The sequence below is a fragment of the Vicugna pacos genome, chromosome 8 (genome assembly GCF_048564905.1).
Source record: "Vicugna pacos chromosome 8, VicPac4, whole genome shotgun sequence".
NCBI classification, from domain to species: domain Eukaryota; kingdom Metazoa; phylum Chordata; class Mammalia; order Artiodactyla; family Camelidae; genus Vicugna; species Vicugna pacos.
This window is the reverse complement of record NC_132994.1, coordinates 54,871,224-54,897,310: the sequence shown is the minus strand read 5'-3', so window position 1 is coordinate 54,897,310 and position 26,087 is coordinate 54,871,224. Positions and strand designations below refer to the sequence as shown.

Here is a 26,087-nt window from a genome sequence, read left to right as displayed (position 1 = left end):
GATCCTGGATTTATCCTTTCTGATTCAGTAACTCCTTATCTGACTATCTGAAAACTGTGGAATATAATTTATTCAACACTGTTTGTTGAATATTCAACAAATATTTATCAGCTCCCCAAAACTCTAGTTTGACCTTAAATCAATCCTTTTAAGTGTTTCTGAGTATTTGGTATAAGAGACAAACTTTGAATAAATGTTATATTTCTCTTTAATGAAAAATGCCAAATATTTTGTGTTATAATACTGAGCTTTAGGTTGATCACCAGAAATTTTCTCTCCACAATCTCACGGAGGATGACCTTTCTGAGAGTCCTACAGTTCTCTATTCATCATCCTGCTTGGTGTAGTTTGATTTTTACTAACAATCACAAGAAAGACAAAAAGTAATGTTGTGGCACATAGTGATGGGTGACTCCCCAACCATCAATCTCCTTTCTCTTTGCTCAGATCCCAGTCTTGTCCTTCAAGGAAAGCTCAGTCCCTTCATCATCCCAGGGGTGAATCTCACGTAGGTGAAAGCAGGAGTGGTGGCTTGCTTCCCTCATAAGTGACAGAGGTAAGACTGGCACATGATGCTCTTCTAGCCACTGAGAAGAAAAATGTCTGCTGAAAAGGTGGGGCTTTAGGGAAGCTTTTCTCAGTCTTACAAGTAGTCCCAAGACAGGAACATTCATCTTTTTTGCTCTATGACCTCAAAGGGGGATGAGATAACTGGAATTACACAGATTGTAAGAAAAAAAGAGACCCCCTGAGGAGAGTAGATGGAAAGACAAGAGAAACCTGGCTATTTGATGGCGTGTCAAGCCTAAATTAACCAAGCCTGGACCCATTCCACCTCCATATGCTTGGTTACATGAAATAATAAACTCCCATCATTGGGAGTTGGGTTTCTCTTACACTAACAGCCAAGGCATCTAACTGATACAAACACGAATCAAAAATTCTATTTGAAAAGAAAAATGAGGAAAGACAACCTAGAATAATGGTCCAAAAATATAAACAATACATTTAAATAAATTTAAAACATGTCTTCAGTTCAAAACTCCAGTTACAGAGTTATAGAATGATGAAACTACTGGTTTAACAGTAGTCCAAATAACAAAGATTGAGGTACTTTACTAGTGGACCAAAAGCAACCCAATACCACAACTTGGCTGAGGAAAATGTATGTTAGGTAATCTTACCAGAACTAGATGCTCAAGATCATGGTAGCAAAGTCGTATAAAGCTCAGCACTAATAATCACATTTCTGGAATAAATGAGGCATACAATACTAAAAGCAACATTGAAAAACAGGAGATTACCAAAAGGAGTTTACCAAGAGGGTGAAAAATATAGAGACCGTGTAATCTGAGGACAGGTCAAAGGAATTACAAATGCACAGCCTGGAAGAGGGAATTCTTAGAGGAAGCATGGTGGCTATTTTCATGGGTTCTCTTGGAAAAGGGGGACTGGACTTAGTCTCAGACATATCAGAGAAAGACAGTCAAAGCAGTAGTTGGTTGAGAGTGAAGGCAGATTTGGGCTTAAGAGAGCAACTGTCTAAGTAATAAAGCAATCAAAAAAACCCCAAATAAGTTATCACATGAGATAGTGAAATTCACTTTCACTAAGATGAAATAAAGACTGAGTGACCATCACAAGGAACGTTCTAGAACAGTATTTTCCACAGTAGTAGCAGACACACATCACTGGCTGTACAAGAGATGACTTTAACTGGTACATAAATTTTATTTTATTCATTATATGTTTATTTTAACAAATATTAAAAGCTATAAATGTACATACTAACTTAGCCATCAATTCCATGGCTTCATGAGTATACGCTGTTTTATGGTAAGTGAAATAACAGTGTAAAGTTCATCTGAAGAAAAACATTAAATCAATATATCCCATTTAACACTACTAGATATATTATTTTATGATCCATTAGTTACAGTCCTGGAATTTATATAGATAAACAACACAAGGCATCAAAGATTTAAGAAAAAGGAAAAAAACTTTTGAGAAGGAAAATATTTTTAAAAAAAAAACAAAAACATTAAGTTAATTATAGTTTAAGTGGTATAAGAAAATGGCAAAAATCATGATACCACAAAAATGTCTGAATTTTGGACATGCTGCTTTGGGAGATTCTTGCATTCACCATCCTGAAACTAAAGTTCCTCCTTTACCAAAATTGTCTTAGTATTCAGTGGTTCTATGAAAACATGTTCATTTATAACAACATTTATTCAAAGAGCCTCTGTCACAATAGAATGAAGGACCTAAAATTTTCCATTATTTCAATCACAGTCTTAGAAATACTGATTTCTAATAGCTATAGCTATGAAATGATGTCTGGAATCCTCACATAACTAGTCCTTTATCCCAAAAGGTGAATACTCTTACATCTAATAAGCATTCACTGCAGGTCATCTCTGGGCCAGGCCCTGTGATAGACACAAATTTTAAAGTAAATTTGCAAGTTTTCATTTCAAGGCTCTGTTGCTACCTTGAGAAAAATGTTTAAACATTTAAGGTAAAACACCAAAAGACAATGTCTTTACCAACATGTTCGTTAAAAGTTTGTAAGTATTTTAAGATGACTGAAGGCCAAACTATCTCCCACGCTACTCACATGTGAAAAAGACTTAGTTTTTAAATTTCTTTGGTAAGCTCCGCCCTATATTCAGTATTTGTGCTCTTGCTTCAATATATTCTGAAAATCCTTAGGAATCTCAGTGAAGCCTTAAAGGCAACCTTAGGATGTCTTTGTGAGAAGTCTCCCTGCCTCTATTAAAGCAGTGTCCCCAGGCATGTCCTCACAGCACAAAGAAAGCCATGGGCCTCTCTGGAGGAAATGGTACCACAGTATACTTCCTACTGGAGGCGTTTTTTACTGACTCATGAGAAGCCTGACCTTTTCTTCTTTACCAGCCCCTTAGGCTAAGAGGTACTTTATGTTTGAATAATCAAATAACAACTGACAGCTAACATGTACAAGAAACACTAAAGCTTAAACTTCTTGTCCCCTGAAGACATCCCCCATGCTTCCACTTCCATCTGGATTTCATCCAAAGAAAAAGCAATCAGCCTAGAAAGAGTCCCTTCCTACCTCCTGAGTGTGCTCCTTGTAGACCTGCAGCGGGCCTGCGGCTTTGGCGGTGTCCCAGAGCTGCAGCGAGCCGTCGCCACTACAGGTGACCAGCACATGTTCATTGTTTTCACTCCAGGTCACATCAAACAAACCATCGTTCCAGTCAAAGCTACACCAGGAAACAGACATGGAAAGAAGGGAAAGAGGTGATAATCCACAAAATAGATTAGTTCCTCAATGAATAAAACTAAAAACTACACTAAGAAGACAGCAAAGACAGGAACACAAAACAGTACACTAACTAGTTCACTTTTTTTATGTTTAAGTTCTATCATTTTTAAGTGAACACTAAGAGACAAGAGCTTTAGAAAAAAAGTAACACAGACACAACTTAATGGCAAAAAAAAAGTTCTATCCTATGCAAACGATGAAGGTTCTTTTATATTGCAAATTAAAACATCTTATTGATCAAAAAGATTAAAAACCTAATTCTATTAAGGCCTTAAACACAACAGAGAATACACATAAGTTTGATAATTAGAGCCATCTTACCTTCTAAAAAGCCTAAGCCCAGTTTCATTTTGATCCAGTATTAGCAGGGTTCCACAGCCTAAGGAGAAAAGAAGCTGAGGTCATGCTGCTGAATCCGCTGGGGGACCATGTAAAGTCAAAGAGGTATCAGGCACTGAGTATCTTAATTTTACAACCACAATTTCTCCCTGAAGTTACTTAAAACCATGTATACAAACTGATCAAGGTTGTGCTCTCCATTTCTGTCTCTCCATATTGTTCTTCGATAATTAAATATTAAACTTACCATCTCACCTATGCTTGGAACCCAGACACAGCTTAAACAGGGAAGAGATATTTAAGTGCATACTGTGTGGCCACACAGGGTACCAGGCACACAAACCTCTCAAAGAGGTGTTATCATCCCTATTTACAGGTGAGAAACCGTGGGCTTACAGACTCCGGGAATTTCATGCTCCTTAAAGTGTTGAACACAATTCCTCCAAAGAGGAATAATTTTGCTAAAGAATCGGCATATTTTGAAAGTTTAATTTGTAATAGGGTTGAAGGGGAAAAAAATAACTTCAATTAAACATGACTGACTTAAAAAAAATACCACCTCCATTTAAGGAGTTGTTTGCTTTGTTTTGTTTTTAAGGATTTAATTTAAAGCATCACTACAAACTCATATGAGTCTTCAGCCTAAATGGTGGGCAAGTATTCTAAATCTGAACATGTAACCACTGAAAGCTAATGCTGAAAATGTAATGCAAATATTTCTCTCCTTTTCAGTTTTAGAAATCACTAAATCACCGTAGAATCCAACAAAAAATACTATCGAGAGCTTCAGTGTGTATACAACAGCTAGTAGATGAATTAAAAGGAAGCCCCAAATCAAGACTGGAACCCCTCCTTTCAACCTAGTCCAGAGTCAGAGACAATGAGTTTGAACCCCTAACTGCCTGCAAATGCATGTATTTCTCGGGAGACAACAAAAAGTAAAGGCAGAACTTGATCAATTTCGTGTGGCATTTTTGGGAAAACTCCAAGCTCTTGCCCGGGAGCATCTTTACGACGCACAGCCCAGAAGACAGCCCGTGCGCAATGTGGTCCAATTAGCGGGTACTGGGGTAACCTCCACAGACCATCTTCAGGTGCTGTTGGTCCCGTCGGACCGGTAGGAAGGGCCACACGGGTTCAGCCAGCTCTCCAGGGCCACGTGTGCCTGCTGGCGGGGTGTGTCCTGAGGGGCGGTGGAGGAGGTGCGCTCGTAAGGAATAAGGACATGGGGCAGTAGGCACCTTCTACATGCTATTTCCGCACTGTAACTGGAAGGGACCATGCACTCTACTCCAGACCAACTCCCCACACTGGACAAAGGAGGACGGGGAGCCGGCCAGTTCCCCTGCTTTCCCCGGCGTTCTTTTGTGGCGCCGTCTACTGTCCGAAGTGCCTTCCCAACACGGGGAGGAGCTGGAGCTCGGCCGGAACCCGCCCCCGCCCCGGCGGCGCAGCGGGGCCCCGCCTCACCCGCGATGCCGTAGTGCTGCGCGGCGGCGCAGGCCAGGCGGCCCGGCAGGTACGGGGAGAACTCGGCGGCGTAGCCGTGGCGACCCGGCACCCGCAGCGTCCGTACCGCTCCGCCGCCGAGCGCCGCGCTCATCCCACCCGCCGCCTCCGGGCCTCGCCACCCCGGCCGCCCGAGCCGTTCAGAGCTGGTGGCTGACAGTCCGGTGTCGACGAGAGAGAGACCCAAGGAGACGAGGCGGAAGTGAAGACACCAGGGGCCTTGAAGGCTAGATTTCGATTGGTCCGCAGAGGAAAGGGGAGAGACTCCGGCGGAGGCCATTTTTGTTTCGGGCAAAACAAAGTGACTTGGCGCCCAATGTGATGAACTAGACGTGAGGGCAGTGCTTTTAGGGTTGGGTGGTGATTCTAACAACTTTGATTTTTGCGTTTGGTTTTTCCGCTGCGGGCTATCTGGTTTTTATTAATTCATTGAGACTTTTGAAAGACTGGCATCAGGAAATGCGTTTGATGATTACAAAATGAGACAAGTTACAGCGGAGTCGGAAACCACGCCGCGAGTCCAAAAGGCAGTTGAGTGCTGTGTTGCCCAAGGTAACTGGAAGCAAAGTTAATTCAGCGGGAGTGAAACTAAGGAAAAAGACATCATAAACAACTAACGTTTTAAATTTTTTAAATTCTTACTACGTTTATTGTATAGTAATATGTGCTCAGATCCCAGGGCTGATTAAGAAAAACTAAGGCTCATTCATTCAAACATTTACCAGGCATGTACCATGTAGAGTACCATGTATTACTTATCTGCCGAATAAGACACTTTTGAGAGTGAAAGAGAGTAGAGTTAATAATTAAGCCAGTTCAACAGGCACAAACCTAGTCTGATGGCCACTTTATAAACCAAGTACAGAGCTAAGCACTTGGGATTCAAAAATAATAAGATACAATGCGTGTCATCAGTTAAGTGTAATCAAAATACATATAGGTGGTATGAGAAATATATAGGGAGTATTTTTTTCCAAGGAATTCTCAGTGCTGGAGGATGGGGGCTATGGGAGGAAAAACTTCAGAAATAATGTTTGTGTAAATAATGATGAGGAAGACAAGGAGATGGAGGTCATTATAAGAGCAGGAATAACAGGAGACCTCAAACAGTGTGATCCATAGACTAGCTGCTGGCAATCAGCCTGTCCAGATGCAAGGGGTATGCTGAAGAGACTAGAATGTTGTACTGGGTCATGAAGAGTGCCATACCAAGGGAATTCGATTTCAACTGTAATTTAAACAATGGGGGAACCATCGAAGTTTTCTAATGTGAGAAATTAAATGACTAAGTTTTCATTTTAAAAGCTTCTGTGGCAACACAAAACTGGAAGACAGAGATTGGAGATAGGGAGGCCAGTTAAAAGACTAGCAAGAGTTCAAGCAAAAGATAGTAAGAATTTAAACAAAGATTATGGTAATGGGAGTGAAAAAAATCAAACTCCACAGTATTGTGAGATTTATCTCTAGGAGGTCAACCAGGTTATCACAGTAAATTTCAGAGAAAAATCACTTTGTGCTTCCTAAAAGGAAGGAGAAAAAGAATCATTTTGAAATACACCAGAGCATTCTGTTCTTAACAAGGCCTACCCTCAGGGAAAACTAGTTAACCAGAGCCTAACCTAGGGTATTACTGAGCCTAACTAAGCTGAAAATTCCCTTGTGCCCCTTTTCAGTCAAGCCCCCACCCCCAGCCCCCCCACCCCACCCCCGATCAACCATTGACCTGATTTTTCCTGTTAAGGACTGCCTGAAATTTCAATACAGAAATTTATTGCCTGTGAGTTTTTAAATTGATTACTTTGAAGATTCTTCTTTTAAATGCAAGTAGGCTATAAGACAAAGAATATTGAGTTTTAATATCAATTTGCCCTTTACTTCTCAGTCCTATACTTTCCCTAGGTTCTTGTTTCTTCCTATGTAAAATGGAAAAGTTTCAACTGAATGGGAAAGTTCCACTTCTAGCTAGGAGATCTTAAAGGCTACAACAGGGTTAGATAAACTAATCTAAATATTTCAAGAGCCAAACAGGAATTGTACACTTATAATTCTGCAGCCAAGGCCAGCCTAAAATTCTAATTTCCTTTGTTTTTAGGCTGAAATTATATGAATGCAGTGTGTATACTCATTTTCTGATGTTTATATTATCTTCTGATTGATTGCTTATGAAAACATGACATTTCTGGGGCTCATGGAGGAAAAAGAATTGAAAAGATTTATAGGTGATAAACAGGTTGATCTCTAAGTTTCTGCGCAGCCAAGAGGTTTAAAGAATAGAGTTGCTGCCTGTCATGCCCACCTTATTGGGATAGTTGAAAAAATATGAATGGTGGTTAGATTAAAGCTATCACTATACTTCCACTAAAAATACCTTTTGCATCAATTTGTGTCCCAAGTTTGGTGACTGTGCAGTGATTACTAAGAGAATGCCCTTATTCTTAGGAAATGTTTAAGAGGAAGAGGTAACAGGAAGTACAAAAAGAATAACTCTTCACATGGTGCAGAAAAAAATAAAGAATATAGACATGCACAATAGAGGGAATGATAAAACAAGTGTGGTTTAAAATGTTAAAAATGTGATAATCTGGATAAAAGATATATGGGTATTTTATGTATTATTCTTATAATTTTTCTGTAAGTTTGAAATTTCTACAACGAAAAGGTTTTCTTAAGTATATAATTAAATATTTTGTTAATTCAGACTTTGTCCAATTAGTTTGAATTAGAAAGAAATGGCTCTAAGTACCCTGGGAAACCTGTGAAAAATTCTTATACTGATGCTCACATGGTCCCTGTGGGTGAATCACATACCAGAAATGTCTATGGTGGGGTTCTGCTTGGGACTTCTGACTTATGTAAATTTGAGAGCTTAAGTTTGAGAAGAAGAGCACAAGTTTCCTACTACTTAAGTCTAGAATAAAACAGAACTCATACACTTTGTATTTCAGAGCTGGAAATGTCAATGAGGAAATCGAGGTCAACTATAATTGCCATGATGACTAGTGTCATAGAGACTCAATATGGTGACCTAGAGCTGACCTCAGGGAGGAATCACAGTCAGATCAGAATCGCTCATTTCTAGGATTCTTTGTAAGGCTGACTCAGTAATTTCTAAATCTTACCTTGCAATGAATGCAAACCTAGGTCACTACATACATTTCATTTTCTCAGATAAATATGCAGTACAGTACCAAGCTATTTCTCAGGACTGTGTGTGTATTCATATATTCCTAAGAAAGATAAGATCAGGTAGAAAACAACTTACCAAATACAAAGGGAATGTATATGATCATCTTAAATGTGAGTATCAGACATTAAAAATCTGGTATGTTCATTACCTGCCTTGGATTCCTTAGCTCTGGAAAAGAGCATATTCTTCAAAAGCTATCATTTTCACTAACTAAGAAGTAGAAACAGCACTGATTTCCTTCAAACCTGTTCAAAAAGGGAGGCATGCTTTCATGTAAAAGGTAGAGAAATCTTAGAAGTTGCCTAGCATTCCTCTCCTAGCCTCTGGGCTCCCTGATGTTGTATAAAACAGCTTTATTCACAGTAAAATAAAAAAAAATCACTACATTCTAAGTCAATTCATTGCAAATAATGGTGAATACAAATTTTAGCTCAGATATTTTATTATTTATTTATTTTTATTGGTGGGAGAGGTAGTTAGGTTTACTTATTTATTTTTACAGGAGGTTCTGGAGACTGAACCCAGTACCTTTTGTATGCTAAGCTTGTGTTCTACCACTTGAGCTATACCCTCCCCCCTCAGATACTGCTGACTGTATGATTTTGAGCAAATAATTCCTCTCTTTGAACATTAGTTTCTTCATAAAATAGAGCTTCTTGAGAGAGGTAAGCAGAACAGTGAGAGTTCTAGAAACCATATGACAGAGAATTGTTAAAAGAACTGGGATACCACTACGCACCTATAACAATGACCAAAATCTGGAACATTAACAACACCAAGTGTTGGTGAGGGTGTGGAGCAGCAGGAACTCTCATCGATTGCCCATGGAATGCAAAATGGTACAGACACTTTGGAAGACAGTTTGACAGTTCCTTACAAAACTAAACACACTCTTACTATACAATCCAACAATTATGCTCCTTGGTATTTACCCACAGAACAGAAGTTGAAAACATGTCCACACAATAACCTGCATGTGGATATTTATAGCAGCTTTATTCATAACTGCCAAAACTTGGAAGCAACCAAGATGTCTTTCAATAAATAAACTGTGGTACATCCAAACAATGAAATATTGTTCAGCACTAAAAATAAATGAGCTATCAAGTCATGAAGAGACATGGAAGGACTATATGTACATGTTACTATGTGAAAAAACTCCATTCTGAAAAGGCTACATACTTTATGATTCCAACTATAGCATTCTGGAAAAAGCAAAATTATGGAGACAGAAAAAAGATCAGTGAATGCTAGGGGGTGGGAGTTGGGAGGAATGAACAGGCAGAGCATAGAGGATTTTTAGGGCCCTGAAAATATTCTGTATGATACCGTAATGATGGATGCATGTCATCATACATTTGTCCAAATGCACAGAATATGCAAAACACCAAGACTGAACCTTGTGTAAACTGTAGACCTTGGGTGATTATGATGTGTCAATGCAGGTTCATCACTTGTAACAAATGTACCCCTTTGGTGGGAGATGTTTACAGTAGGGGAGGCAATAGCATGTGCAGGGGCAGGAAATCTCTGTACCTTCCTCTCAATTTTGCTGTGAACCTAAAACTGCTTCAAAAAATAGTCTTAATTTTTTAAAAAGTCTAGTGCATTGAAAATAAATTTTAATGGCAATTAATGTTCTTAAGTAAATTGGAAAGTTTTAGAACTTAATTTTATTCTCCACTACCCTTCAGAGAGAAAAACTTTCAAAAAGCTAAAAAGGAAAATAAGATCCCTCTCTCCCATCTCACTAACACGGATTGCCTACAGATTTCTTCTGAAAGATTCTTTTGTTCCCTACACCCACTAACTTTCCTGGGTGTTCTTTAATGCTGCCCCCTACGCAGGAAAAGTCTTTGCTTTCTTATCCCGCAAGCTAAATCTCTGTCCTCTTTCAAATCCTCCCTCAAGGTTGACTACTTCCAGAAATTCTAACTCATCTCTAAAATAATGTCCACATTTGAAACGAACATGCATCTAATATAGTTTGTAAGAATTGTAATTGCTTTTCTTATTTTCTCCTTTTGCGGGGGTGGGTTGTAGAGGTCATATCCTTTTTGTGACAAATTTAATGCATAAAATATTTATCGGGATAACAATTATTAAAGGATTTTTAATGAAGACAGAAGTGGACTGAATGTCAAAACAGGAGTCTCTGATTTGTGTTTTGGGACGCATTGCTTTACATTTTGGTACTCTCTCATGTATGAAAGAAGTGTGATAGATTCTGACTCTTTTTATCTCTTAATGTCATGACTCCAAGTTATTGCAGTTGAAGGTTATTTTTATTCAAAGCAAAACCACCAGACTGTAGCCACACTTTATCCCAAAACTTGGATTCTGTATCTCATAGACAACAGAATAACATTTCCTGTTAAAGGTGAGTTAATTTTAGGTAGCATCGTAATCCAAAGCTTAATTCAGAGAGTAAATGTCACTGAAAATCTTGCTCCTCAGGAAGCAAAAATGGTGCCACAAAATTAAGAGACATGAAATGGCCTTGATTTGATTTTCTTTAAAATTGTACTAGTTATTCTTAAGACTCACCCAAGTATTAAGAATATGTAGGCATTTTCTTGTGTGTTTTACAATTTAAAAAAAATACTTACATGTGGTTAAAAAATTATTCAGAGTGTACACTGAGAAGCAGTCTCCCTCTTACTGTAACTTTTCAGTGCCCTCCCTCAGAGAGAAATATATTGTTTACTAAAAAAGGCAAAGTGTAGAACAGTGCTTTAATATGCCTCCATTTGTGTTTTCAAAATGTGTGTCTGTATGTAGATGTCCTGCTCTTACATTAGACTATTCTCTGAAAAGAAACACAAGGAAGCTGGTAATAGTGGTTGCCACAGGGAAGAAAAATGAAGCCACTAGGAGGCAAGATGGAATCAAGACTTACTAGTCAGTGTATACTTTTTTGTCTTTTAATTTTATACCATATGCGCCTATCAGCTAAAAAAATTCCCACAATGTATCTGGGAGACCATTCCAAATCCACACACAGTTTTATCCCATAGTTTTTTAACAATACAGAAATGCCTTAATTTAGTCCAAACTACATATATTCAGTTTTACCCAAAATAATGCTGCTGAGAGCAAGCTTTGGAATTAAGCCAATCAGGGTTGAAATCTAGGCTCCACCTTTGTAACTTCAACTGTGGGTGAGCCACTTCACTTCAATTTCCTTCTCTGTGAATGCATACAGTAATAGCCTTTAGGGCTGTTAATAAGGATTGAATGAGCAAATTATGCAAAGGGCCTAGTAACAGGCCAGGCACAAAGTAAGCGCTCGGTGAAGTTTATATTTCCTTCTCCATTGGCTTTTTAGTTATCTGAAAAAGTTGATTAAATGCTTAAAATAGAAAGACAAAGGTATGTTTTTATTCTTGTCATTATTACTGTCTTAATGTTTGTAGTAGCATTCTGAAGAAATAAATACTGAAAAGTAAGTATTAAATTAAATGGGATCCAAGATCACATACACTTTGAAAGGAAACTTGCCTTTTTTTTTTTCAGGTAGTTAAATGAGGGAAGTGAGAGAGCTTGACTCAATTATCCAGTCTTATTGTCTGCTAAGTGATCCAATTTGAATAATTTTGGCCCCAAATGAGGAAGCTATTTGACACATTAAACTAACACATAGCATATGTAGTTTACCTGCTGTGCTGCCACAGTTGTCCAGTATTGACTGCAGAACACTGCTCTCTGTGTTACTATTTGTGGTGGTCTGAGTTGTGTGTCCACCTCCCCCAATTTATATGTTGAAGCCCCATTTGCCAATGAGACTATGTTTGGAGATAGAGCCTTTATGGAGGTGATTAAGGTTAAATGAAGTCCCAAGAGTGAGGCCCTAAGCCAAAAAGATGGGAGTCATTATACGAAGAGGAAGAGACACCAGAGCTCTTTCTCTCTGTCCATACACAGGGGAACAGCCATGGGAGGACACAGCGAGAGGGTGGCCACTGACGAGCCAGAAAGAGACCTCTCTGCATTTGCCAGAACCTTGATCATGGACTTCTAGCCTCCAGAACTGTAAGAAAACAAACGGCCGTTGTTTAAGCCACCTAGTGTGCGGTATTTTGTTACAGCAGCCTGAGTAGACTGATAAAGAGTACTGAAGGAATTTCCCTCTGTCAGGACGTCTGGAAAATATGCTGTTGCTTTCGTGTGTATATATATGCCTATCTTCTATCAAACGTGTATCTAAGACAAAAAAAAAGTACAAATTCAGAATCCTTTCAAGTTATGTAGTATTACTCTAGCAGTTAAAGAAAATGCTGTGACAGTAATTGAAATTAATCACCTTCAGTTTACAAATTAGGAAACTCAGGCCAGAAGAAAAGAAGGCTCTTTCACAACTGAGCCAGAACTGAGCATAATCCAGGTGCCCAGAGCTCTTACCACCACACCCACTGCTTTAGAGCCCTGGGTCTTTCCCATTCCTGGGGCTAAGGAGAGGGGGGAGAAGCTGACTGTTCTCTCACCTCCCTGCAATATCATTCAGAGGCCAAAGAGTTCAGGACACACACTATCTTATCTGAACCAAATACAGGACCTCTTAGAGAAGTCCTTTTTCTCTCTTATTTAGGAAATCAGTGGAGATCTTTTTGATTCAGATTATAAACACATTCAGGAATTTGCAGGTTATTCTGAGAACCAAGAATGGTAGATTTCACTCAGTGAAATGAGTGACAGCCCATAACCCACATTCCTTAAATAACTGTCTAGGTAGGATAAGCACTCAAAAAATTTAAAGATGGGTAGAAGTCTAATATTTAAAGTTGGGGTTTATAGATACGATTTTTTACAAAAGCACTTACAACAACCCCAAAAGTACTGTATATATATTATGCTGCTGTCTTATGATGCTCTAAAGTTTCTCCTTGTACACCTGTCTATCCATCTATCTACCTACCCACCTAACATCTCTCTATTTATAGATAGATATATACACATCCACACACATCATATTGAAGATTAAGATATATGTGACAAAGACATTTGCTTATCCAATATCCATGCTCTCCTTCCCTGCTAATAAAATCCCTAAATTATTGGTTGCATATACATGCCCAGGTTTAAAGCTACAGTTTCCAGCCTCCCTGGCAGATATCCTTTATCTAAGTGAACATAGTTGGGTGAGGCTTCTAGGAAAACTATTTTAAAAGAGCTGATTAGCATGAAGTCACACTCTTTTGCCTTCATTACCCTACTTTCTGCTGCCTGGAACATGGACATGATGGCTGGACTAAATCAGTCATTTTCTGATTATGAGGTGATGCTGAGGACGGAAGCTATGAGATAGGGCTGAGAAAGAACAAAAGGTGAAGGAGTCAGGATCCTTAGCGACATTGGAGCCACCAAAGAAACTTTGGGCTGACTAAATGTGAACTTTTTACATGAGAGAAAAATGTATATGTATTTTGAGTTCAGTTATTTTGGATTTTTATTATATGTAATAACTGGAGTACATATTCCATGAGGGCAGGAATCTGCCTGCTACGTTCAGTGGTATATCCCAGGGACTCAAAATAGACATTCAGGAAACACTGTTGCTGAGTGACTGCAGCATAATACAAGTCTAAACTCTCACTGTAGTTTTAGAAATAGCGCAAAGAGTAAACTTGGAAAATTCTGGAGTTTTTTGCAGTGCTAAAAAGAAGTTAATAAAATGTTGAAGTGAGCAAACCCAAAGCAGCTGGAACCTTGGCCAAGAGTGGTGCAGAAAGATTTATCCAGTCTAAGCTAAAAATAGTGTGGTCTCTCTGGGAAGGACAGAGACTAGTTCCAGCTAGAGTAAACTGTTTATGGTGATCCTGACCATGGAAAAAATTCTGAAAGGCTCTGGGGTATTAGCCACTCCTTCCCTAGCAATATGTGACCATAGCGTTGTAAAATATTTCATCCCACAGGCTAGGTTTTCTAGAATAAAAACAATTAAACATATAAATAAATAAAACACACTCCTATACTGGATTTTAGGCACCTTGAAGTTAAGTCCAGGTCTAATTTGTTTTGTATCTCCAGAACTTAAAGAATGCTTAGTGTACAGTGAGCCTTCCGTAAATGTTTGACAAATTGAATTGAATTGGACAATTGGGGGATTGGAGACATGAAATATTTCTTATTGAGGGATTGGAGACATGAAATATTTCCTATCTTCTCCTGTCTCTCCCCTCCCCTCTCTTCGCACCCACACCTGTACTCTCCAAGTGGAGTCTGGACTTTGCTGGGGTGTAGGTGGAATTAGACTTAAGAATTGCCTGAAATTCCAGTACTAGAAATTTATTCCCTATGACTTTTTTAATTAATTACTTGACAATTCCTCTTTAAAATGCAAGTAAGCATTGGGACAGAGAATCCTGAGTGTTCATCTCAATTTGCCCTTTAATTCTCAATTCCATATTTTCCTGAGATTTTTATTTCTTCCTGTATAAAATGGAAAAGTTTCAACTGGATCAGTCATTTCTAGCTAGGAGGTCTTGACACCTATAACAAGGTTAGATAAACTAATCTAAATATTTCAAGAGCCAAACAGGAATTGCACATTTATAATTCTACAGCAAAGGCCAGCCTAAAGTTTGAATTTTCTTTGTTTTTAGGCTGAAATTATACGAATGCAGTGCAGTTACACTTATTCCCTGACATTGATATTAACTTCTGATTAACTGCTTCTGAAATCTGACATTTCTGGGGCTCATGGAGGAAAAAAATTAAAGGTTTATAGGTATTAAAGAGGTTGATCTCTAAGATTCTGCACAACCAAGAAGACTAAGACTTAGGGTTCTCTCTGTCATGCACACCTTATTGTGACTCTTCTTTCTGCTTTACTGGGGTATAATTGATACATAGTAACTGTATATATTTATACATATTTTTCTATATATATATGCACATTGTGAAATGATCTCTACAATCAAACTAGTTAAAATATCTATCACCTCACATAGTTAACATGCATATACGTGTGTGGTGAGAACACTTAAGATCTACCCTCTTGGCAAATTTTGGGTATACAATACATTATTGTTAACTATAGTCATTACGCTGTACATTAGATCTCCAGAACTATTTATCTTGCATAACTGGAACTTTGTTATCCTTTAACCAACATTTCCCCATTTCCCCCACTGCCATCCCCTGGAAACCATCATTCTACTCTGTGCTTCTATGAGTTCAACTATTGTAGATTCCACATGTAAGCAAGATCATGCACTATTTTTGTCTTTCTGTGTCTGGTTTATTTCACTTATCAGAGTGTCACAAATCACAGGCTTTCTTTCCTCTTAACGGCTGAATAATATTCCCTTATTGTGACTTTTAACAGAGAGGACAGAGGATACCAGGCCATTCAAGGCCAGCAGAGAGACCACTTCCAGTACTTAGAACAGAGCATTAGCAGCACTTAGAAAGAGCTCCCTTTATTCTCACAATATGCTTGTCTACCACCTGTCCTCATCATCATTTCCTGGTGCTTGGCTTTTCACAACTAAGACAGGAAATGTTTTCATCAAAACACTCATTAAGCCTCAGAGTTGTGTAACTTCTAAACCTGGCCAATGCTGTGGAAGAGTAACAAAAATTATGTAGGTGGGCATGGCTAGATGTAAGGTTTCTGTAAGGATCTACAATTATATTTAAATTGCTTTGCTCTTATAACTGCTATGGTGACCTCATAAAGACTCTAACTGCAAATATTTACCAACCCACATCTTTTTTTGAAACTAGTTGATCTTTCCCATGGAGATAGACAGGAAGTAAAATAATTGAAATACATGGTCTCTCCACCCGGGTGAATTATTATCCTAGGTCAATGAACAGGTTGCTATGTTTGAGGCTGCATATGCTAGTTAGTAGAAAGAATTCCAGAAAAGGAGAGGTAATTTCTTTTTTCCTTTTAGTTCTGTGCAGCATTGTGGTGGGCACATAGTAAGCCTTTAATCAGTGTTTGCTTGATGGTAACATAATCTTCATCCAAACATTTTAAACATTATCTTCAAATATGATGGATATTTGGACTAATGAATTTTAAAGGCCCTTCAAGCTCTGAGAGTCCATAATTGTGCAGTAATTGTCTATATTACTCATTGTATATCACTCATCACTTATTATTTTAGTTATTTCCTGTTAAAAGTTTTTAAATCTTGTGGGAATGTAAAATGATGCAGTCAACATGCAAAATAGTCAAGCTATTCCTCAAAAAATTAAACATAGAATTACCACATGATCCAGCAATTCCAACCCAAAAGAATTGAAAGCAGGAACGCAAACAGGTATTCATACACCCATGTTCATAGCAGCATTTTCATAATAGCAAAAATGTGGAAGCAACTCAAGCGTTGATAGACTGGTGAATAAACAAAAAGCAGAATACATATACAATGGAATACTATTCTGTTTCAAAAAGGAAAGGAATTCTGACACAGGTTACAACGTGGATGAACCTTGAGAACACTGTATGCTAAGTGAAATAAGCCATCCACAAAAGGATAAAATTGTATGATTTCATTTATATGAGGTACCTAGAATAGTCAAATTCATAGGGACAGAAAGTAGAATGGTGGTTGCTGGGGTGAAAGGAGGGGGCAATAGGGAATTATTTAATGGGTGTGGAGTTTCAGCTTGGGAAGATGAAAAAGTTTGGGCTATGGGTGGCAGTGATAGTTGCAAAACAATGTAAATGTACAATGTGAATGCAAAGCCAGTGAACTGTACACTTAAGTAAGCTAGAAAGAGAAAGAAAAATACCATATATCATTCATATGTGGAGTCTTTTAAAAAAAAGATAAACAAACTTATTTACAAAACAGAAACAAACTCACAGACATAGAAAATAAACTTACGATTACCAGGGGAGAAGCGGGTGGGAAGGGATAAATTGGGAGTTCAAGATTTACAGATACTAACTACTATATATAAAATAGATAAACAACAAGGAACTATATTCAATACCTTGTAGTAACTTATGGCAAAAAAGAATATGAAAACATTATGATAAATCACAGAGAAAAAAATGTGACAATGAGTGTGTATATGTCCATGAATGACTGAAAAATTGTGCTGAACACTGGAATTTGACACAACATTGTAAAATGATTATAAATCAATAAAAAATGTAAAAAAAAAAAGAATCTGAAAACAAATACATGTATGTACACGTATGACTGAAGCATTGTGCTGTACACCAGAAATTGACACAACATTGTAAACTGACTATGCTTCAATAAAAATATATATTAAAAATTGGTTAGAATTTTTAGAATAGTTTTACAGTATGTATAAATTTACTACAATAAAAAAAGTTTTAGATCTTAGCAAGAGTATTAGTCTAAGACATATATTTACTAAGCTTTTATGTAGAATGAGTGGCAAAAATCTGAATGATTGATGTAATCTGAACATAGTAGAAAATGCTCTTCATTATTTTTCCTGTGTTCTGGAAAGACAGCGCTGTTAAGAGCGCAGGCCATCAGAATCAGGGACTTGGGATTGAACCCAGGCTTTGCGCGTTTTACTTGTACAATGAGGAGAGTCTGACATCCAATTGTCCACTTTCAGTCCAATTTCAGCAGGATTAATACTGTAGGTGAGCTGCACATGTACGGATATTCCCTAGATTATCCATTGGATAAATGGGTTAAATGGGTAGACGTATCCCATAAATGGATATTGGCTCAAATGGATAAACGGCTGGATAAACGAGTGCCTCTTCTGTAGGCTCAACTCAACAGAGCAACATGGGGTATAATAGGTATAATAGAATGTCCTCCTTAAATCTCCATAGTGATAAGATCTCCCTCAAAGTGTTGTTATGGTGATTAAATGAGGTAACTTGTAACTGTAAACTCTCATTTGGTAGAGGCTATTATTTTCCTCCTGTGCTTTCTAGCTTGGCTCAAGTTCTAACCTTACTTTCCCAAGGCAGATATAATTTAACTCTTTAGTTCCCACTTGTCTTAATTCTCTCCCTTTACCTTTATCACTATCACCAAGGAATGGGGTTTCCCGATGCTGTTAGGACTCGGCTAATTTTTCACTCATGTACTCCTTAAAAGAATTTAGAAAAATTATGAACCCTACACAGGTTTTAAGTTGCCTTCTAAAATGTTTTCTCGTAAGTTTAAATAGCTGTAAATGATGTAATTTCAAGCTTATTGAAAAACAATGTCATTTTAAAATTCAAAGCAGGGAGGGTAATAGCTCAGTGATAGAGCACACACAAGGTCTTGGGTTCAATCCCCACTACCTCCATTAAAAAATAAATAAAATAAAAAATAAAAAATACTTTTAAAATAAAATTCAAAATATTTTATTATTCCTAAATGTGACCAATGAACTCTAAAAACAACAGCCATTTGATTCACCATTATTGTATTAGTTATCAAGTGCTGTGTAACAAACTGTCCCTAAACTAAGCAGTTGAAAACAACCATTAATTTTCTCACAGATTCTCTGGGTCAGATCACTCAAGCCGTCTCACAGGACTGCATTCAAGGGATCAGCCAGGGTTTCAGTCTCACCTAAAGACTTGGCTAAGGAGGATCTGCTTCCAAGTTTACTCACATACTTGTCAGCAGGATTCAGCTCCTTGTGCACTATTGGACTAAGGGCTTGGTTCCTTGTTGGCCAACGGCTGGAATCCTCCCTCAGTTCCTTGCCACATGGGGCTGTCCATAAAGTAGTTCCCAATATGACAACTGGCTTCCCTCAGAACAAGTGAGAGAGAAAGAGAGAGAACAAAAGAGGATGAAGAAGATGGAAATCACAGTCTTTTGGTTACCACAGTCTTTTTCTAATGCTGGAAGCTGCATCCTTTTTGCTGTATTCTCTTTGTTAGAAGTAAGTCATTAGGTCAAGCCCAGTCTCAAAGGGATGGGATTACACAAGAGCATAAATACCAGCAGGCGGGATCACTGGGGGCCATTTTATAGAAGCTGCCTATGACTATAAGCAATGTTTTTAAATGCCTGAAGGTCATCTTTAACTTAGAAAATTTTATTTCTTTTTCTCTTTGAAATCATAATTCCATTCTATTATTCCTTTCTGAATCTTGCTCTAGTGTAATATCTATATTTACCCTTAGAATTATTTTACTGATTTCCTTATCACATGTCACTATAAGAAAAATACACATTTAAACTAAAACTTTAATTTAAAAAAGTTCCCTATAACCATATGGTTTGGGGGATTATCTTTTTCTAGGACTAGCTGTCATTCATTTATTGTTAATACTAGTATTATGACTAGTATTATTGATCAAAATGATATGAATAAGTAATAAAATTTGACAAATAATTATTAAATACAAAAAGTAAAATGCCATTGGAAATTATTTAAAAAAATTTTTAGTTAATTTCCCCTTTCTTGGGTATGACTTATTCTTAGAACTAATCAGGGCCACTAGTTAAAGAGGGGCTAGTGATGTTCACTGATGATAATAAGTGCCTTATTTTTAGGTGAATCTGTATCATATTCCCATTAAAACAATCTAAACTTAATAGGTACATAGTAAGAATAAGAAGTGAGCAGAGAAGTGGCTGATGAATGATAGAGTCGAAGTAAAAATTAATATGGATTTAGATTCTTTAAAAAACTTTGGTGAAAGTTAATAAAAATGTTTCCTCTGCAAGTCTGACTAAATGTTCATGTAAATAGAAAACACCAGCTTCTTCCTAAAGAGCCAAAAAAAAAAATCTGAACACTTTCCCTCCATAACAGAAGCACAGCAAAGATGCATGTGTAGAGGGCACAGGAGAGAAAATTTGTAATATAAAAACCACATCTCAGTTTCTTTTTTTGCCCCCACAAACTGGTAATAAAAAGAAGGAGTTGAGCAACACAATAGAAAGTACATTACTTTCAGGGTTCTTCTCTACTGAAACTGCAAACCTTGGCTTAATATGAATTCCATTCAACACAGTGACACGTGTACTTGGAAGTGAGGCAATCAGCATCAAGTTCACATGGGTGTGACGAAACTCTCATTCCTGCATTTGGTTATAAAAAACTGTAATTGGTGTGATAAAGATGTCTCAGCTTTATTCCATTGTGTATTCTTGCCTTCTTTATCAAAGATTAGTTGACCAAAAGTTTATGGGTTCATTTCTGGGCTCTCTACTCTGTCCCATTGGTCCATATGTCTGTTTTTGTACCAGTACCATGCTGTCTTGATGACTGTAGCTCTATAGTATTGTCTGAAGTCTGGTAGAGTTATTCCTCCAGCCTCTTTCTTTTTCTTCAGTAATGCTTTGGCAATTCTAGGTCTTTTGTGGTTCCACGTAAATTTTATTATGATTTGTTCTAGTTCTGTGAAATATGTCCTGAGTAATTTGATAGGGATTGCATTAAATCTGTAGATTGCCTTGGGCAGAATGCCTTGCCATTTTAACAATATTGATTCTTCCAATCCAGGAGCATGGGATGTCTTTCCATTTTTTAAAGTCTTCTTTAATTTCCTTCATCAATGGTTTATAGTTTTCCATCTCTAAGTCTTTCACCTCCTTGGTTAGATTTATTCCTAGGTATTTTATTACTTTGGGTGCTATTTTAAAGTGGACTGTTTCTTTACTTTCTTTTTCTGTTAATTCATCATTAGTGTAAAGAAATGAAACTGATTTTTGAACATTAATCTTGTAACCTGCTACCTTGCTGAATTCTTCAATTATTTCTAGTAGTTTTTGTGTGGACCTTTTAGGGTTTTCTATATATAGTATCATGTCATCTGCATATAGTGACACTTTTACAGCCTCTTCAGCAAATGGTGTTGGGAAAACTGGACAGCAGCATGTAAAGCAATGAAGCTAGAACACTCCTCTACACCATACACAAAAATAAACTCAAAATGGATCAAAGACTTAAACATAAGACAAGATACAATAAACCTCCTTGAAGAAAATATAGGTAAAACATTATCTAACACACATCTCAAAAATGTTCTTCTAGGGCAGTCTACTCAAGCAATAGAAATAAAAGCAAGAATAAACAAATGGGACCTAATGAAACTTACAAGTTCTGCACAGCAAAGGAAACCATAAGTAAAACAAAACGACAACCTATGGAATGGGAGAAAATTTTTGCAAATGAAACCGACAAAGGCTTGATCTCCAGAATATATAAACAGCTCATATGACTTAATAAGAAACAACCAAACAGCCCAATCCAAAAATGGGCAAAAGACCTAAACAAGCAATTCTCCAAGGAAGAAATACAAATGATCAATAGGCACACGAAAAAATGCTCAGTATCACTAATTATCAGAGAAATGCAAATCACAACTACGATGAGGTATCACCTCACACCAGTCAGAATGGCCATCATTCAAAAGTCCACAAATGACAAATGCTGGAGAGGCTGTGGAGAAAAGGGAACCCTCCTACACTGCTGGTGGGAATGCAGTTTGGTGCAGCCACTGTGGAAAACAGTATGGAGATGCCTCAAAAGACTAGGAATAGACTTACCATATGACCCAGTCATCCTGCTCTTGGTCATATATCCAGAAGGAACCCTACTTCAGGATGACACCTGCACCCCAATGTTCATAGCAGCACTATTTACAATAGCCAAGACATGGAGACAGCCTAAATGTCCATCAACAGGTGACTGGATAAAGAAGAGGTGGTATATTTATACAATGGAATACTACTCAGCCATAAAAACTGACAACATAACGCCATTTTTAGCAACATGGATGCTCCTGGAGAATGTCATTCTAAGTGAAGTAAGCCAGAAAGAGGAAGAAAAATACCATATGAGATCACTCATATGTGGAATCTAAAAAAATAAAAATAAAAAACAAACAAACAAAGCATAAATACAAAACAGAAACAGACTCATAGACATAGAATACAAACTTGTGGTTGCCAAGGGGGCAGGGGGTAGCAAAGGACAGACTGGGATTTCAAAATTTGTAGATACTGACAGGCATATGCAGAATAGATAAACAAGATTATACTATATAGCACAGGGAAATATATACAAGATTTAGTGGTAGCTCACAGTGAAAAAAGTTGTGACAATGAATATATGTATGTTCATGTACAACTGAAAAATTGTGCTCTACACTGGAATTTGACACAAAATTGTGAAATGATTATAACTTAATAAAAAATGTTTAAAAAAAAGTCTCAGCTCATTTAGAGTAAACATAGAATGCTTTCATTTTCCAACTATCTAATCTCTTCATGCTAGGTCACGGGACTCAGTCTCCCTCGTGTGATTATGACACTTGAGTACTTAGCAAAGTATTCGTGTTACAAAGCTCAGGTCCCAGGAAATGCTGATGGGAGTCGTGCTATGGAACTCATACAAAAGCAGGTTAGACTAGGTAATTTCTTTCAGTTTACATACAAGGAGTGACTTTAAAAACTCTGCCATGGCTGTTAATCCTGGCTGCTCAACACCCCTCATTCCCTCTCCTGGAGCAGCAAACATCTGTTCTCTCTATCTCTCACTAAATGGGCCTGGGTTTAAAACCAAGATTGAGCCTCTGGCAGAACTCTGATCTAGATACAGCGTTATTCCAGAACCACCCATAACCCTAGCCACACTGGTTATTCCCTGGCACTTTTTTCTAGTTGCCTTGCACTTGGAGGAGAAGCTGGCCTGAATATCCCAGTGAATATCCTAGAAGTAATGGACTTAGAATTACCAGGATATGGGCCTTATAAAAGTTCTTAGCTCCAGTGGACTTCACCCCACCAGCCTTAATGGACTTCTTCACTTACAGAAGTCAGATGTACTGAAATTAACTTCCCCATCCTCTAAAGCTTAGTACTTAAGAAATTAAAAATCAGAATAAGCCTAGACTACAAAGGGTAAGAACTGTCCAAGTCTGAAATAAGAATCCCAGAAGAACAGAAGGCAATGAGCTGTTGATGGATTTTTAAATATTTATAAACGTGAGACTATTTTGCAGTGTGAGGTAATCTTGTTCTACAGATAAAAGTTCCTATTCTGCCCAAAAAGGGCTTGGAGTGCTGTGACTCAGACAGACATATTAGAAGTCTGTTGTACTGGAAATGGCATTCAGAGATCTCAGGGCTCAAGAAGGATTATCTGAGACTTGTGTATTATAAACATGATTCAATTGAAATCAGGAAGCTTTGGTTAAGTACGTGAAATATAAAGAACTGGAGGTTGACTATTGTACTTGAAATTGTTTTATCCAGAAGGCAGGGTCTGTGAATGTATTTATATGAAGCTAAAAGTAGTGTAAAATAAACTTTAAAAAATAATGTATTTTTTTTCTGAAATCAGATATAAGCTTAAAAAAAATTAATAAGCCACGAGAGAAGGATAGGAACTTCAAAGGGACTTCAAAGATAGGAAAAGGCAAAGAACTTCAAAGAGATAATGGGGGAAAAAATGACAGTTTTAAATATTGTCTAGTTTTAAGTAAAACCTATGATTATCAAAAATTTTAGAAGTAGGATTGCTAGGCCCTGGGTAAATGTATATAGTTTGGCTAGATATTGTCAAATTTCCCTCTGAAGGTAGTTTATCTTTTTATTATTTCACCAGAAATGAACGAGTGCCCATTTTCTTATTGCCTCATCAATGGAGTGTATTGTCAAAGTTTTGGACTTTTGGCAACATAGTAAGTGAAAAATGGAATACTAGTAAAATTTGAATTTGCATTTGCCTAGTTATGAATAAGGTTGAGCATCTTTTTATAAGGGTAAAAGAAACCTGTATTTCCATGTTTATGAATTGCCTATGGCTTTCTATAGCTCATTTTTCTATAAGATTTTTGGTCTCTTCTCTGTTTTTATGAGCTGTGCTATCAGCTGTAGATATTTTTTCCCAGTTTGCTATCTGTCTGTCTAGTTTGTGATATATTTTGCCATAGAAAGGCTTTTTATTTTTATTTTATTAAGTTTAGCTATTCTTCCTTTTTAGTTTTTGAATTTTGAGTCATAGTCCTGAAAGTTTTCCTTGCTCCTAAGTTGAAAAGAATAAACCCATATATTCATTGAGTACTCACATAGTTTCATTTTTTATAATTAGATCTCATATCCATCTGGAATTTTTCTTGGTGTGTGGTGTGGGAAAGGAATCCAATTTTATCTTTTCCATATGTCTTTGCAGTTATTTCAACACCGCTTTTTAAAAGTCCGTCTTTTCCAATAATCTAAAAGGCTGTTTTTATCTTATACTAAATTTTCCTATGTAATTTGATCTATTTCTGGATTTTCTATTCTGTCTCATTGATCTGTCTATTTATTCATTAAGCAGCACTGTTAATTTTAGAAGCCTATGTCTTTAACAACTGTAGTGTCACAAAAAATAGCTGTGACATCTATTCAGGACAAAGTCACAGCTACTTTCCTGTGGAGTGACCTCAGCTGTAGCTCCTGGCCTTTGAGGGCTCTTGGTTTCTGCCTTTTCTGAGCCTGGACACCAACCCTGCATTGTTGCATGAGCCCCAATATCTTCACAAAAAGGTCACTTTTTGGTTTTGGAAGTGAGACTTGGTTTTCGTTGCTTACACAAAATCTCTTACTGTGGCTCTGCATATGTGATTGTCATGATTTGTTTATCAAAATTGAAGGGATGCCTTTAACTTTGTATTAAAACTGCTATAACTTCTCAGAAATAAAAATTTAAATATTGGCAACTATACTTTCAAAAAGAAGCAAATCAAAGATTCTATTAAAAATCATTTCAGCTTGGGGAGACTTGAGATGCAACAAGATCACTGCTTGTTCCCAAGGCCAGGCTTGGCATGTTACAGAAGCATCTTAACTTTATAAATTTCTATACCAAGCCATAGTTTTCTTTCTAAAATATATATGGGATCATATCACTCTGCTGCTTAAAATCCTTGAATGTCTCCTTTTCTTATAGGATGAAATTAAACTTAAACTTACATGAAGATGCTTCAAAATCACGCCTCAGCCTCAGTTTCTGTGTTTCTTAACAACTAGCATACCACGCAGGCATTCTAGTAATAGTGGTAGTTGTGGTAGTGAGAGAGGAAATTAGGTAGGCTTACTGACCCTGGCTGATTAACAACAAGGGGCAGGAAGTGCCCAGCTGATGAAAGGAAAGGACATTTATCTCACAATTGGCTCCTTGGATCCCCAAGATATACCCCAATATCCCGTCCTCTGTTCCCACCAAAGTTTCTGCTAACTGTCTTTTGTTTCAGGGCTGAACTCTGAGGGAGGATGAAGCCTACAGTAGAAAATAATTAACACCACCGAAATGAAGACAGTGATGGCAGAGCCTTCTAATAAAAGACCCCACAGCCCGGCCAGTAGCTGGAGCTGTCTCTACCAGCTACTTGGCTGATGGCTCCCAACTCGTGTTTGGTTTTCCTTTTTTTCCTCTCTGAACAATAAGAGCAGTTCTTTTTCACTTTGTCCCTCTGCCTCATTTGAGAATTCTTTCTCAGTCTGTGGACAAGGATCCACGTATTGGGGGTGTAGGGGGAGACTTGTGCACCCATTTGGTAGGCTTTTTGATTTGGAGTCCCCCCATCCGCTAACAGTAGTAGTAGCACTTGTAGTAGAAGCAGTTTCGTAGAAATAATTGTTACCCACCTGGGTTCTTGGACTCTATAATCAATAGAAATTGATAAGAGGCCAGGAGAGGAATTCAGGCAACGCTTTACTGGGACTCGTGCTGCCGCACCAGGGAGTGAAAACAAGTAACAAGTTCCCTTGCTCACTCCCCGAGGTGGGGCAAACTGGTCCCTTAAATGGGATGAGGGTAGAGGTGGAGCGGTGGGCTGGGCCAGAG

At 37.7% G+C, this 26,087-nt stretch overlaps 1 protein-coding gene and 1 long non-coding RNA gene across 3 annotated transcripts in view; one reads left to right on the top strand and one right to left on the bottom strand.

Annotated features, from left to right (window-relative positions):
* Positions 1-5,252, bottom strand: part of PEX7 (peroxisomal biogenesis factor 7) — a 73,052-nt gene extending 67,800 nt beyond the window's left edge. The window contains exons 1-3 of the mRNA XM_072965911.1: positions 5,120-5,252; positions 3,632-3,689; positions 3,098-3,248 (exon numbers count right to left, since the gene is read on the bottom strand). Coding sequence (XP_072822012.1) covers positions 3,098-3,248; positions 3,632-3,689; positions 5,120-5,252 — 342 coding nt within the window. The remainder of the gene's footprint in view (positions 1-3,097; positions 3,249-3,631; positions 3,690-5,119) is intronic.
* Positions 5,253-5,271: 19 nt separating this feature from the next.
* Positions 5,272-25,935, top strand: LOC140697733 (uncharacterized). Of its 2 annotated transcripts, XR_012075030.1 has the most exons (4): positions 5,272-5,710; positions 12,270-12,377; positions 23,865-23,940; positions 25,495-25,935. It is a non-coding gene; the product is annotated as an uncharacterized lncRNA (long non-coding RNA). The 2 variants fall into 2 exon arrangements; XR_012075029.1 differs by lacking the exon at positions 12,270-12,377.
* The last annotated feature ends 152 nt before the right edge of the window (positions 25,936-26,087 follow it).